This window comes from Eptatretus burgeri, unplaced genomic scaffold (assembly GCF_056783735.1).
Source record: "Eptatretus burgeri isolate ZD-2024b unplaced genomic scaffold, Ebu_testis_v1 Ebu_testis_scaffold_387, whole genome shotgun sequence".
Lineage (NCBI taxonomy): Eukaryota > Metazoa > Chordata > Myxini > Myxiniformes > Myxinidae > Eptatretus > Eptatretus burgeri.
The window spans coordinates 30,515-46,223 of NW_028222336.1; the positions used below are offsets into that span (position 1 = coordinate 30,515).

Consider the following 15,709-nt stretch of genomic DNA (forward strand, 5'->3'; position numbering starts at 1 on the left):
CCTTTTAATATTTTCACCAGTTATATGTTTTTGGAATATCAATGAATGAGAAAATTTGCTTTTCTGATCAGGGTATTGTCTTCCTGATGAAGAAAAATCGTCATCATGGTGTTGGCATTCCACGTGACTTTGTTTACACCAAAAGTCACGTCCCTCTTCTGTTATATTTGAGGTACTCCACAATCCAATGTCATCTTGAAACTTGGATCCCAGGTCCTCTTTCTTCAGGTGGACAAGCTCAGGCTGCTCATCATCAACTCTTGTGACATTGGTATCGCAAGAGACAACTTCAACTTCTAGCACCTCAGCCTCTTTCATGTTGCTCTCAAAATTACTGGGTTGAGATGCATCTTTGTCTGCTCTGTTTGCTGTTCTACTGCTGGTGCTGCATTGCATTTGAACCCAAAATCAAATAACTTTGGACATTTACTGAGCAGTTCTTCATGCTTCAGCATCTTCTGTTGTTGTTTTTTTTTCTTTTGCTTTATCCACTCTCAAACCTCTTCTTCTCCAACATGATTAATGTAAAAGGGTGAAAATGGAAGGACTGAACAATTGGGGTCCCTGAGTGCGCATGCCACGTGCACTCGCAGACCCCGATTGTTTCGTTGGTCCGAAAAAATTGCTATCATTATTCATTAAAAATGGTAAAATGAAAATCCTATATAAAGGAAGGTAGGCCTTTGCAGATGTATATATATATATATATATATATATATATATATATATATATATATATATATATATATATATATATATATATATATATATATATATATATATATATATATATATATATATATATATATATACTTGACAAGTTGACACAATGACGCACTACAATAAGACTTTGACTTGGTATAAAGATAACAAAGTGCAGAATTCCACAAAATGTATAGGATAACGTAAATTCAAATTTCATCACAGAACAATGCTAATCTACCCTCTATCAGCACTTTTCTCTTTGGTGCAAGCACAACCGCAACGCAATGACGAAAGAAGAAGGAAAGTTTTGATGGAATGAGCGATTTCTTGTACAGGCTCTAAGCGAGTATGAGATCGTCTCATTGTAATCAGGATTGCCAGTGCCAACGAGTTGGAATAATGGGCAAGAAAAGAATTACAGTATATTTATTATACAGTTTATTAATTGAGCCCTTTTTAAAGAGATAATTCAGCATACTTATACTTTCATTCTGCATTTACAAATGAAGTAACTTTTCACAGTAAATTAATTTCACTTAATCTCTGGAGGCCCTCAGCTGGCAGAGGCCCCTGGGCTGCAGCCCATAAAGCCCATGCCTTAATCCGGCACTGCCTATAGTCAGGATCACTATGTCAAAAAAAAGTTATTCGTTCAAATTTTATGAAGATTAGCAAGCCAGTACATTTTTGAAAAGCTTACATCAGGAATATGAAAACTAATGTTTACATTTGCGCAGATGCCCGTTACGCCGTTATTTTTTTCATTTTCAAAATGGCCGCCGTGAAATAAAAATTTCTGGATATCTCAGCCTTTTATTGACATAAAAACTTCATTTAAAATGCTAATCCCATGTTTTTGGGCCCAAGGAATCCAAACACAATAGCAAACAAATGATAATGAACACAAAAAGCAAGTAAAGAAGAATATTGCCAAAGTATGTTTAAATTTTCATGGTAAAAATGAACAGAATTAAATTGTTGTTATTGACAACAGTATATGTTTCAACTGAAGAGCTTTAATTGCTATTTTTTTTTTAAACTAAAATCATGAAAAGATGTTCTGCATATCATGAACAGATTGCATCATCCATCATCCATTCCAATGTCACAGTCTTCATCGTTTGCACATTCTGTGTCACACAAGCAATTGTTCTGTGCATGGAATATAGTGGGAAGGGAAACGACTTGTTTCGGGAGCACCAACTGTTTAGGCTCAGAGGAGTGGAGTACGACGTCTTCTACCCTACCGATTGTTCAATCGTCAACACAATCCTCTTCAAAGCCTTCGTCATCAACATCGCTCTCCTCTACAGGTATTTCTGTCTCCTCATCCATGGCCAAGTCCTGAAGCACTTGCCCAGTTTGACTGTACAGGTACTGTACACCAATAAGTTCCCCTGAAAAGACAAAGAAACTCAAATGTAGACATAAAAATTATTATTTGCATACTGTAGCTTGTAAATATTAAAGTATATTACTGTTAGAGTAAGTATTAAACAATGTAAACTGTACCAGTGCATTTCCTAGGCTCCGTGTAGTGAGGAAGCAGACTGCTGCCAAACACACCCGAACTCAGTTGGTTTACACTGTGCCGATGTACCCCACTGTATGTCTGCTGCTGAGAAGGGGCACCAGAAACAGCTGATAAAGCCCTGTCCTCATTCCAACGCACCAAACCCTCCAAAAGATAAGCTTGGAAGTCTGTGTCGCTTGCACTTGTACCTGAACATATATGACATACAAACAGATATAAGCACATAAATGTGTATTTCACAAACAATTTAATCTTCTTCTTCTTCTCCTCCTCCTCCTCCTCCTCCTCCTCCTCCTCCTCCTCCTCCTCCCGTTAGGGGTCGCCACAGCGGATCATCCATATGATCCGCATAGTGATTTGGCACATGTTTTACACCAGATGCCCATCCTGACGCAACCCTGGTCACCTCTTACGACATAGGGATCTGGTACACCTATTTTAACCGGGGTATACACCGGCCCAGTACACTGGTACTCATTTCACCGACCTCGGAAGGATGACAGGCTGAGTCAACCCCCTGGTGTTATACGACTTGGTATATACATATATACACAAACATACATACATACATACACATGTGTATATATACATCCACATGTGTATATATACATCCACATCTATATATATATATATATATATATATATATATATATATATATATATATATATATATATATATATATATATATATATATATACATATATATATATATATATATATATATATATATATTCAGTGGCCCAACGGGGCTTGAAGTCAGGACTTTTGGGTCCCAAGCCGCTTCCCTAACCACTGCGCCACCACCAGGCTTTTCACAAACAATTTAATATATGAGATAAATACATACAATCACTTATGAATTTATATAATCATAATATGCCTGGTGTTGGCTTAATGGTTAAAGTAGTGGGCTTGGGATCCTAGGGTCCTGAGTTCAAATCCCGCTCAGCTGTTGAATTAACACCAGGTGGGGTTGACTCTGCCTGTCATCCTTCCGAGGTCGGCAAAATGAGTGCCAGCATGCTGGTATACTGTGTCGGAGTGGCGACCCATCCAGGATTGTTCCCAATAGCCAAGTAGACTGCTTCGGCGGCACCAACGCTCTGCGCAGAGTATGGTCCTAATGGATGGATAATCATAATATCATCCATTTCCTTATAATAATATATTAATCGAGTACCTGGTATGGAGCGGTTAAGATGAAGGTGGAACAATTCCAAGGAAGTTGAGCCCCTGGCACATCTGTAGGTTCGTAGCTCAATTCCTCCTTTTCTCAAAGTGCCTGTTTTTGTATGTAGCTCAATGCCCTCTGGGTCCTGGATACATACGACATGGCGTGTCTGTTGTTCCCATATATCCCAGATGCGAGAACTGTCTAGAAGAGGAACGCCAAGGGAGTCTAGACCTTGATCACCACTGAAGGCTGCCAGGAGATCTGTAATGAGGGTGGTGGTCTCCTCTACTCCTCTGGTGCTCCTCCGGCAATGGAGTGACAGCTCTCTCTTTTTACCCTGTTCAGGACATCCCTGTCAGCCATATTTATGATCTTCTGGCTTTCCACCTCTGCTCGCTTAGCCTCCATAAGTTGGGTTATATCTTCTTCACTCCACTGAAAGATACATTGAGAGAGGCGACCCATAAAAATACCGTACAATGGGTGGGAGTCTGTGGTGCAGCTGATGGAAATTCGTCTCATAAAATGCCACACATCCAACTGAATGTGCATGCTTGGCCAGGCACCGAACTGTTCCCTTATCTGTGAACGGATTCCACAGCAATCCCGGTCCACATACAACATCACAGGCGGGGTGGGGGGGCATTGGCAGTCCTATACCGGTTTACTAGTCCTGACACCATCGGACCAAGTCCATGACCCTTACTGGCTGTAAGGATACACATCAGTACCCGCCAAAACTCGTTACCAACATTTGTAGCCCAGGATGCTGTGCCAGCACTGTGACCTGCAAGCTTCTTAACAATCTGAAAATACTGAAGATTGAATACACCTTTACATTTTGGTTTCCAAGTTTTTGAATAGATATTGTTAGCTCCTTGAAATAAATAATGAAACTGAAATTCAAATGTATGTAAATACCTTTTTGGTCGAATACATTTTCAAAACTCTGCCAAACACTGATGTAATGGACGCATGGACTTCGTCAAGTCTCCGAAGAACATCACAACAGTATGCAGTCTGCAGCCAGATAAAGGATGGCACAACTGGACAGGCGGGAGGCTGCTGGAAGTTTGGCTTGACAACTAGTTTGCTCGTATCACGATTACAGAAGGCTTGGCAGCCTGTCAGGTAATGAGCTGTCTTCTGAAGCCAAGACTCATTGTGACTTTCTGCTAGTTTCTTCTGTAATTGGGTCGCGCTGTTCCCTAGTCCTGAATCTGAATCTGAATCTGAACAGGCATATCTGAAAATGCATACATGAGGAATATTACGGATGAAAAGAAAAACGAAATTATGTATCTACCTTATTGAATATTTCATCAAAAACTAAAATGTATTACCTGTATGTAAGTAAGACTGGAAATTGCAGTCTGTGGCCCAAGTCGAGCTGCTGAAGTAACACACTGCTCCAACTGATTAACTTTCTTTTACAGCTGGTACATTCCAAGTACTCAGCAGCAAGGCTGTAGTAGCAATCTATATCCAACACTTGACGAACCCTTGGATATATCCCGGCCGATGTTAAGAGATGGCCATGACATTCAGCATGCGGGCAATGAAACTGGACCTGCCAGAGTTTCCTCGGCATCCACAGAAGAAGACGGGATGCAAAGTACCGATCACCATGGTGAACCTGGCTGCAGATCAGGGCTGGCTGCTGAGGATGCCACCATAACTTGTCTACCCTTGAAAAAACAAGTTCTGCCTTCCCAGATTTCTTATTTGCTTTAAACAAAGCACGTGACACCCAACAATGGTCTACAGCAGGCAGTGTCTGTTTCCAGCCATCGGGCAAAAGATATTCTGAAAAGATAAAAACAACTATAATAAGCACACAACTACAATTTTAGCCACTATTATACCGATTTGCACATATATTGGATGAGTTATTTATCTTACCCTCATCAGGTGTCCCTGTACCAGTCGGTGTTGAGAGAGTTTTGACCCTGGCCGTGTGAGGTTTCTTACTGGATATACCTGGAGTGGTCTCTGAAAATACAGTCCCTTATCAATACTTTTTCTATTTGATCACAACACTGATCTATTTGAGTGAACATGAGTAAATTAAATTAACTGGCTGTCTACTGGTTCTGTTATATTATAATCTTATTACATCATTTAGTAATAACACTATTACTATTATATGATATGTAACTAACTTCGCTCTCATCATCGGGCGGAGAAACAGGAGCAGCGGGCAGAAGCTCTTCTTCTTCCAACGACGGAACTGGCTCATTCAACTGCTCATCTGCCATGTCTTCAAAGCCTTCATCTATCTCGGTATCCAGGTCTTCTGCTTTGGGCAGAGTGAACCCACTTTGTCTGTATAAGTACTCTACCCCAATGTCCTCCCCAGTGTAGGTTGACAGAACCATGGCCACGCTCAGTGCTGGCTTATTGAGCACGGCCTGGCTTAGGGAGTTTACTCGTTGAATCAGCCGCACATCGTAAGTCCTCAACACTTTTTCAGTGTTCGGCTGGCTCAAAGCTGCTGAGGAGCGCAGATAGTTCCAACTAGTGATGCCGTCAAGGAGGTACGCCTGAAAGTTCACCGCACTTGCCGAGGTACCCGGAATTAATTTGGCGAGGTGGCTGTGAAAACATTCAAGGGAGGTCGACCCCCGCGCACACCTGAAGACTGGGAGGGTGTGTGTCCCCTTTGTCAGCTCCCCTGTTACAGTGTATAGCTGCAGTCCTGTGAAATATACAGAAAAAAGACACTATTGAAATAAATAAAAACACTAAATTTAACAAGAAATTTTCTATTCTGCGGCTGATGGAAAAAAAAAAAATCTTGAGTTCAGAGCTTACCTGGAATATCCTGAATGCAGGCTAAGTGTTTCTTCTGCTCCTTCCATATGTCTGTTATCTCTGACTTCAGAACAGGAACACCCAGTGCATCCGACACACCAGTCAGGCCTAAGATGAGGGCCTCGATGTCCTCAGCCGTCTTCAACACTCCCTTGGTCCGCCTCCTACAGTGACTGAAAGCAGAATTGTGCAAAGTTCAACCATTAACATCACTTATAGTTTGTGACAATTTTGATCAATATTGCACATACATCGACTACGGCTACTGGCAAAACACAGGTGCAAATAACTGTTTTTTTTAGTATGTTTTTTTTCAAGTGCTGTTTACCTCTCCAACTCCTTCCGGGTGATGGCCTTCATAGTCCGGTGGTTGGGCCAGGGAACCTTGCAATGTTTGGTAACATTCATGTTTTCAATTTTTTTGATAGATCTTAGGGTCGAGATGAAATTTAGGCTGAGTGGCCACTTGTCACTGTCTTGGCTTTTTCAGAATCCAAGATGGCCACCATATACAATCAAACTATAACTTCGGCTGCAACTCCTGTTCTAAGTACAGTAACATGATGAAATTGGTGTCTAACTATATGTTTTAGTTACCAAGGAAGTGGATTATGATGTTATTGGATAATTTTATAGCCATCTTGATGGCATAAATCCAATATGGCCACCAAAATTACCTGTAAAAATGCCAAAATCACACAATCTAATGTAATCGGTTGTAAATGCAGTTGAGTTAAGTTTCTGTACATATGTGTGCTTTGTGAAGCATAGACATGTATATTATGATTCTGAAGTCATTCGCAAATTTATAAGCAATATTTATTTTGATAGCAATATCGATTTCAAGCAAAATATAAGAACAAAATGTAATTAGAATCGGACAATATTTATTGTATAATTCTCTCAGACATGACATTCACGTGACTCAAAAGTCGACATACATTTAAAGTATATGATACTCCCATTAATAATATTGATAATAATGATAATAATAATACAATAATTTGGCAGCTTCACATTGCTCAATGTTTCAACGCTATGTCAATACAAATTATACTAAAAAAAATTAAGCAAAATTAACACCCCACTGGACAAAATATCTTATATCTCGGAACTATTCATCGTCCTCATCCTCGACATCCATTGCTCGGTCATTTGTCTCATCGCTGTCATCAGGGATGTCGGCATGATCTGTTGCACTCTCATTGATGTTGAATGGATTGGAACAGGCAGTACCACCACCGCAGGTGCAGAACATTGTGCACGGAAGTTGGCGCCCCATACATCCACATCTCCCACCTCTACATGCTTGCACAGATGTGCAGCCACATCTGACCAGCTTCAGAATGTGCTCCGGGGCATAGGGTACCCCGTCCTCCATATTCCGAGGGAAGAGACACTTGTTAGTGTCATCAGCTTCCCATCCGTGTTCCACTGCAGCGAGAGTTGGTGGATCCCCACTCAGGGCACTGTACCAGTGAGCGACTTGATGGTGTGCTCTTCGAACGTTCTGCTCAAACGCTTCTGTAGTGGGGGGCAAACTACACAGCTTAGGTGCTGCTGTTGATTTTCCAGTCTTCTGTGCCCATAGTTTCTGGCGGATCTTGGTCATCGAAGAGGTGGGAGTTGTAATGCCATAGCACGCACCCATGAAAGCTGTTGCTTGTTCGGTGACTTCAACGATATTTGCCAAGGGTTTACCAAGTTGATCCAGAGAGTAGCCTTTTCGAGCGGCCGCAATTGCTTTTGTTTTCCCAATTCCATAAGTCGCAGCAACTGAATCACAACCAGTCAAAGCATGAAGCGCTAAGAGCTCGGGTACGATTGCTGAATGTTTAAGAGCGGTTTCCTTCATGTCAATGCAAGACCGAGCCATGATTGGAGACTGCATAGTTATTGAAGACTGGAGCTTCTCGCTCAAGTAGTAGTACACAAGTAACGCGAACACATCCGTGTCATCACACACCACCCGCACCCGTGATTCTGGATGGTATTTTGCCAAATGGATGGCCTGTTGTGTCAGGAGGATGTCAGCTTCTTCATGTGTTGATGCTAGATCTAGACGAGTAAATTATATGTCGCATGCTGCAGGAAGTTGTCATCACTCAGGATTGATTCGCAAATCAGTGTGTTGAGTTGTTTTTTATTGGCTGAGTTCTTGAGTACTGCGTTCCGAGCCGGCAGTGGAGTTTTCTGTTCGAACTGATGGACCCGGGTAGCGCTGGCTCGAGCTGATCTGGTGCTGCTTTTTGTAGAGTAGTCATAATAACGATCAAAACACAGGTGGACATCAGCTTCAAGCAGCCGCGCGTTGACCCAGACCTTGAACACCGAAATGAACGTGTCAACGGTTCCTTGGGATGGCCATTCTAATGTCCACAAAAGAGCGGAAACATCAATCACCATAGATGTTGGCCTTGTGATAAGGCGTTGTGAAACTTCGACTTGGAGGTTCTTTTCAGTGTGGATTTTCCCGTTGCCACTCGCATCTGGCCATCAGCTTGAAACATCGAGGGCGGATATGCAGTTAGCTCTGTGGAGAGGACTTGTTCCAGATCGAGATCGCGCTCGCTCACGAGAAGGCCAATCACCCGAGCGTATATAACCTCTTGATCCATGACGGGATTATCATCGATTGTTAGACGTTTCTTCTTTGCGGCAAAGGTTGTCACCTGTTTTGCGAGTGAGCTGTAAAAGCCCTCTGGCCATAATGCTTTGAACTGGATCAGCTGATCAGCTCCAATCTCCACTGCCTTGTCAACATTAACATTCCATTGAGCTAGTTGACCATTTGAGATGTTGAGCAGACATCCTGCATCATGGGTAGCTGGATCCAATGGGTCAATGCATGACTCTAGAGTAGCCTTCAGTGATTTACGATCATTGCCATCTCGACGAATGTGACTGGTAGATTCCTCCTTGTGGTTAAGCTGTACCTTCTCGTCAGCTCCAGACATCTTCTTAAGGTCACCAGTCAGGGTCATGGTCGCATCCATACTGTACACCCATGTCGCTATCATTTGAGGATTTTCTGTGTTGCCAATGATGCCACCCGGCCCATGCCCCTTCCTCATCCAGTTCGTTTCAATAAACATGTCGCTCCACTGTCCGTTGTAGACACTAGCAGTGTGGTGTAGTGACTGCTCTCCTCTGCAGAACTTGTCCAGAATATCTGGTCCCAACCAAGTCATGGAGCGTACGTAGTATAGGCCATACCTTGCATAGTTGTACTTGTGGGCTGCGAACATGTATGGCAGCATTGATTCTGCTGTTTTGATGTGGAGTGGCCAGTCGCCTTCATGCATCGCCCGACAAAACATCATCATTAGAAATGTGGGTTTGATGACGTTGTACACCCACAGCTTTGTGATACGACTTTGAGTGGCGATCTCATCAAGTAGTTTTTCCAAATCATCCATGCTGGTCAGGTGTAGATTCTCCTCACAAACACTGGTCGAAGCAGCTCCTCTGTGAGCAATCTCAGTGCCCGAACATTCTGTGTATATATTTCTTTCCTTGCAACATCTTATCGACGGAGCCGAAGGACGTCATCAGAATCTCTTTCAGGCCGCTGTCTGCCATGAGAGTGCCAACACAACCCACGAAATCCATGAGGAAATGCATCCCACCAAGAATCACCACCATGTTGGTGAGCAGATCTGGTTGATGAAATGTGATGTCAACGGCGATCTTATATATGGCCTGATCGCAGGTGAGAACGAGAATATCCTGGTTGGATGCTCGGGTGACTTCGAATCCTCCGGTGATGGAAGTTAGGACAGTAGTTGGGTCCCCTGGCTTCATATTTATGAGTGGAAGATATACCACAGCTGTCTTGGGTGCTGGGGTCATTCCTGACTCATGACAGTGACGTGTATTGTACCCGTTGTACTCAGGAGTGTTTGCTTCAAAGAGCACGTCTTTGATGAAGTTAAAGTCTAAATCTTTGGCTCTGCCAATTGAGATTGTTGTGGCTTGTACAAAGTCGTCTGACATGGCAAATCGGTTTGTAGCAGTAAATGGCATAGGAGGTTTCTTCGGTCCCATATACTCAATGACTCGTGTCTCCCATGGGATAGGGTGCTTCATTTCTTCTTTCGTTAGGCGAGGGATCGATGTATCCAAACCTTCAAGGTGGTCAAGTTCGGTCTTTCACTGAGCTGCCAGCATTGCCCCCATGTAATGACATTCGAGGCGGCAGTTTTGGGAACTGATCACAGCATCAAAGTTATCACTGATGATTTGCACAAGTCCACCCAGTCTGGCATCTCTGAGTCCAGCTAACTGCTGTGCTTTTGATGATTGAACACCCGCTGACCTTCTGAATCGTCGAACCTCATCGTAGGAACAAGAAACATTATACTTGTACAGTTCTGTGATGATCATCTTATGGTTACCAAGAAGTACACCTATGGCTATCTGTAATGGTGTCGGTTGAGACGTTACCACTGAGCTCACGATATTACCCACCATGATGGATTGTAGTGAATTGTGGAAAGTAGGCTTGATAGCTGATAGTAGTTTCACCAACGTCTCACTAATACACTCTGAGGCTGATTCTCGATCAATGTGCTTAGTGTAGGATTTGAAGTCATCCTTAGCTGCCTTGGTCTCCTTCATGATCTGCTTGCCAACTTTCCGGATACATTCATCCATGTCGCCATTCTGATCATCATCCACAAGCCTGAGATTTGTGGCAACATGCTTCCTGAACACTAGTAACGTTGCCACTCCAGGGGAATGTAATGCCAACATATCTTCAGCGAAATGTTGGATGACGTTCTCAACAAGGACACGTCTGGACATGACAGATCCACCCTTGTCTGCGTAAACTGCTTCAACATCGAGCGAATTCCAAACTTTTGAGCGATCATAACCGACTACTTTGACAGTTTCAGCGAAAGCTTGGTCATCAGCAGTACCTTTGCTATTGGTCGTGGTAGTTCTCTGAGCATCACGATGGAAACTCATATTGCAATGGCGGTGATACATTGCATCTGCAGCGTGCAAATCTGATGGTGCTCCGATGATACGGTCACGGACTATTCTACCCAGTTCATCTCCACGTTTATCACAAAGGTCAAGTAGGTACTGCTTTTACGTCTCCCCATCAGCCATCTTGTCTGTGGTTACTCTCGACGCAGGGACTCTGTACTGTTGTGGCACCTTGGGATCATACTCATTCGGTAATATGCAAGGAGTTATGTCATGGCAGAACAAACAGTACTTCTGAAAGTCAAAAACATCACCACCGGTACTCGAACGCAATCGCTTGGAACCAGCGTTGGAGTCATCATCTGTCTCTTCCTCTGGCATACGCTTGGCCAATTTATTGAGAGTGGAAGGAGATACATATTTGGATACACAATTTTTGTGACATCTAACAGTAGATGATCCATCAGATAGTTCTTTTCGTAGTCTGATATCATCTTGCCGAAGATTACTAGCTTCCAATATTGTGCCGATTCGTGATGACTGCATCAACTTCCCAACCCCACAGTTGTAAACTGTCTTGAAGAAGCATTCCTCGGCATCCTTGCTGTCTCCTGCTTCAGCCATATCATTACTCACGTCAGAACCTACAACAAAAACAAAGATCGTTAAAAGTTATCGATATATTGGTGTATTTCACATTGGAAGCACCATGATATTTACGTCTTGAGTAGGTGGCACCAGGTGGCTTCTAAACGGCATCATTACTTCACAATCAGATTATATAACATGTCAAGCACATGTGTAACCAGCAGGATCATTGTTCAACTGCATTCACAATCGATTATGTTAGTTTTTAGTGTGATTTTTTTGTAATTTTGGCATTTTTCAGGTATTTTTGGCGGCCATATTGGATTTGTGCTACCAAGATGGCCAGCAAATGACCCAATAACATCATAATCCACTTCCTTGGTCTCTAAAACATAGATTTAGACACCAATATCATCCTTTTGCTGTACCTAGAACAGGATTTACAACGTAATTTATATTTTGATTGTATTTGGTGGCCATCTTGGATTCTGCAAAAGCCAAGGCAGTGACAAGTGGCCACTCACCCTAAAATTGATCTCGACACCAATATCTATCAAAATAAGCCAAAAAACGATTGTTACCAAACATTGCAAGGTTCACTAGAAATATGCTGCTCTGCCACCGGACTATCAACGCTGAGCTGTCTGAAGGGTTCGAGACACCCGCCTTCCGCAGTTCCGACTTCTTGGCCTCCTGTCAGTTAACAGATGTCTATATTAAAAATACACAGAGTAAATAGAAAAAAAACAGCTTGAAAAATTCAGTTCATCTACAAAAGTTTGACTGCTCTTGTAATGTGACACAGGTATGAAGGAAAACATTTCACATACCTTTAAGTTGTCCAAGTCCGACTTGTCCCACTCAAATATGGCGCTGGACAGGCGGGCCATAAACACGCCATACAGTGGGTGGATCTCTGAGGTGCAGCCAAGGGCCAGTCGCCTCATAAAATGCCATATGTCGAGGCGGATTTCTAGATGCTCCCAATCAGAGAACAGAAGCTGAAACATGCAAAGCAGTAAATGCATGCTAGATGCTGTCTGACATATATATATATATATATATATATATATATATATATATATATATATATATATATATATATATATATATATATATATATATATATTTTTTTTGAACAGACATATGCATGGGTGACAATGTTGGTTAATTTTTTATATTTATTTATTTATTTATTTATTTATTTAATGCCCTCATTTAAATTAAAAGTACCTTGTACTTGGAAGGTCCGCTGTGGGAGCAACACTCTCGGTCCGTGTAGAGGCACCGAGGGGGTTCCTGGTTGGCAGTCTTATACCTGGACACCAGTCCCTCGGCCATGGGCTTGAGGCTGTCCATTCCCTCTGATGTGGTGAGGACAGACATCAACACCTCGCCCCTCTCATTACCCACATTTGTCGCCCACTGCGCACTTCTACACGTTTCTCCCTGTAGTTTTTTTACACACCTGTAAAGCAGAAGAGTGTAAAAATATCAACCCTAACAGAAAAATGCACCTAAAACATTTCTAAAAGAAATAAATAGGAGAAAAACTTCATAAATTATTAATAACAATCATTAATACTGGTATTGATGAGTAATTACCTTTTGGCATATTGTAATAACTGTACCGGTATATAAAATACACAAACAATTTCATAAAAATGGGGTTAAACTATAAAATTATTGAAATTGAAACAGTCAAGTAATTATAACTACCTTCTTCGTTGAGTCTATCTTCAACACGTTTCCAAACGTGGAGGTGATCAGCGCCTTCAGCATGTCGAACCGGTTGAAGACGTCACTGATATAGCATGCCAGGAACCACTTTGGGTTGGCTGGAGGCTTGAACTGCGGAACATCCTCACAGCTCGGGACATCCAGGTTCATCTTCATGCAGAACTGTCGGTGTCGGGCACAGTCCGAAAGGTAAACTAGCTGCTGACGCAAATAGTTTTCGCTGTGCAGCTCATGCAGGTTGTTGCGCATGGCTGTGGGGCTGTTACAAAGAGTCTGCGCTCTGAGTAACGATACGCCGGCTCTGTCACAGGCGTATTTGTGCGTCAGCAGCACAGGGAAGCGGGACTTCTGTGCGTCCGTAAGCTGGTCCATCAGCCCACTGTCATGTACCAGATACTGCTTTAAACACAGTTTGCAGTACAGGTACTCAACTGCAAGGAATTAAAAACTGTCTGTGTTCAAAACGTGCCTGACGCGACGATAGAGGCCTTTGGAGCGCAGCAAACAATCTGGCTTCCCCTTGCAGTCCGGGCAACTGAAGCTTATCCCAAGCATCCGGCGTGGCATCCACAGAATCAGACTGTACAGGAAGTATGACCGCTCGTCCGGGGTGCCAGATTCCACAGCCAAGGAGGGCGGGTGCCACCAGAACTGCAGACTGTCCTTAAGCCTGCCCTTGGAGTGGAACAATGCATGGCCTATCCACAGTCTATCGCCCTCCGACATGCCTATCTCCCAGCCTGCCGGCAGTCGGGATAGGTACTCGGCCTTGCTATCATACACGGATGACAAGCTTGGTGTGGGGCCTGCATCCGTCTGCATCTTGTCTGATGGTGTTATTTGTAGGGACTCGCACCCGTCATCGCTTTTGGGTGGTGGGCTGCTCACTGTGCTGGTAGGCCTACCTGTTGAGGGGCCCGGAAGCTTCTCATCTCCGCTTCCACCATGAGGTCTGCTCTACAAAATATAAAGATAAATAATATCAAAATAAATGCTAACAACTATGATAAACTACTGCTAAGGTACCATCATCTGAACATATATATATATATATATATATATATATATATATATATATATATATATATATATATATATATATATATATATATACATATATATATATATATATATATATATATATGTATATGTATATGTATATATATGTATATGTATATGTATATATATGTATATGTATATATATGTATATGTATATGTATATATATATATATATATATATATATATATATATGTATATGTATATGTATATATATATATATATATATATATGTATATTTCCTTTTTTTCTAATGTATATATATGTATATTTTCTAATGTATATATATATATATATGTATATTTCCTTTATTTTTTCCTTTCTAATGTTTTTATCTACCACACTATTTTTTATACGCCCGATATATGTATATGTATATGTATATGTATATGTTAGTAGCATTTAAATACTGATATCGTAACATAAATATAACATATTTTTGTGTGAAGCTCGCTCGTTTATATATCTTCGGTTCGTGGAAATACGTGGTTCGTACACTGAATGGGATTTCCAAACAGGTCCTTTCCCGAGGCGGCGTGTCTAGGACAGTTCTCTATTCGGAACAGAACCTTAGCCCATCTTCCGCCACTAGATGGCCTTTGGCCCCATCAGAATTCAAACTGTCCTCCCACATATTGCCGAAGCCTGACGTGCCACTCTGCGGTTATGCGTCCCTTCTTCGGCATCTTCACTAGGATGGAACTGTATGCAATAAAAAACACCTTATAACAGTGTAGTATTTAAGGCCTTTAAGACTATTTAGCATACAAACTGCATTTGTACGACCAAATATGGACTGCAGATAAACAAAAATGGGGCTTAATCCCTGATTTCGTGCTGAAATAAACTAGAAAAAAAAACCTTAAAACCATAACATGGGCTATGTAACAATAAGTTTACAATGATGCAAACCGAAGTAAATATACTTTGGTAATATATGTTTGTTTATCACAGAGATTAACAAACATCGACAGGCATGCACAAATTCACATAAATGGCATAATCTCCCACTAATCGACGGGTATACGGCAAAAACTTAAGGAAAATTACAACTCGCTCTGAGGTAAATGGGTGAATAACATGCAACAACAACAACGCGAAGAAAATCGGATCTAATCGACAGAAAATGTTTATCACTGACCTGAGCACACAGTCATCGAT

At 41.9% G+C, this 15,709-nt stretch overlaps 1 protein-coding gene and 1 pseudogene across 3 annotated transcripts; both read right to left on the bottom strand.

Moving 5' to 3' along the window:
- Positions 1-1,154: 1,154 nt before the first annotated feature.
- Positions 1,155-6,865, bottom strand: LOC147007231 (uncharacterized). 3 transcript variants are annotated; one of them, XM_085867487.1, is made up of 8 exons: positions 6,557-6,865; positions 6,229-6,401; positions 5,577-6,112; positions 5,317-5,406; positions 4,758-5,220; positions 4,336-4,660; positions 2,218-2,323; positions 1,155-2,102 (listed from the first exon to the last, which is right to left on the bottom strand). In XM_085867487.1, exons 1-5 carry the CDS (start codon positions 6,634-6,636, stop codon positions 5,176-5,178), a joined length of 924 nt encoding a protein of 307 aa, XP_085723613.1. In that variant the 5' UTR covers positions 6,637-6,865; the 3' UTR covers positions 1,155-2,102; positions 2,218-2,323; positions 4,336-4,660; positions 4,758-5,175. The 3 variants fall into 3 exon arrangements, with proteins under 3 accessions (XP_085723613.1, XP_085723612.1, XP_085723616.1); XM_085867486.1 differs by having other exon boundaries at positions 2,218-2,427; XM_085867490.1 differs by lacking the exons at positions 5,317-5,406; positions 5,577-6,112; positions 6,229-6,401; positions 6,557-6,865 and having other exon boundaries at positions 4,758-5,173.
- A 2,822-nt stretch (positions 6,866-9,687) lies between these two features.
- On the bottom strand, positions 9,688-12,463 carry LOC147007232 (uncharacterized; annotated as a pseudogene).
- Positions 12,464-15,709: the final 3,246 nt, after the last annotated feature.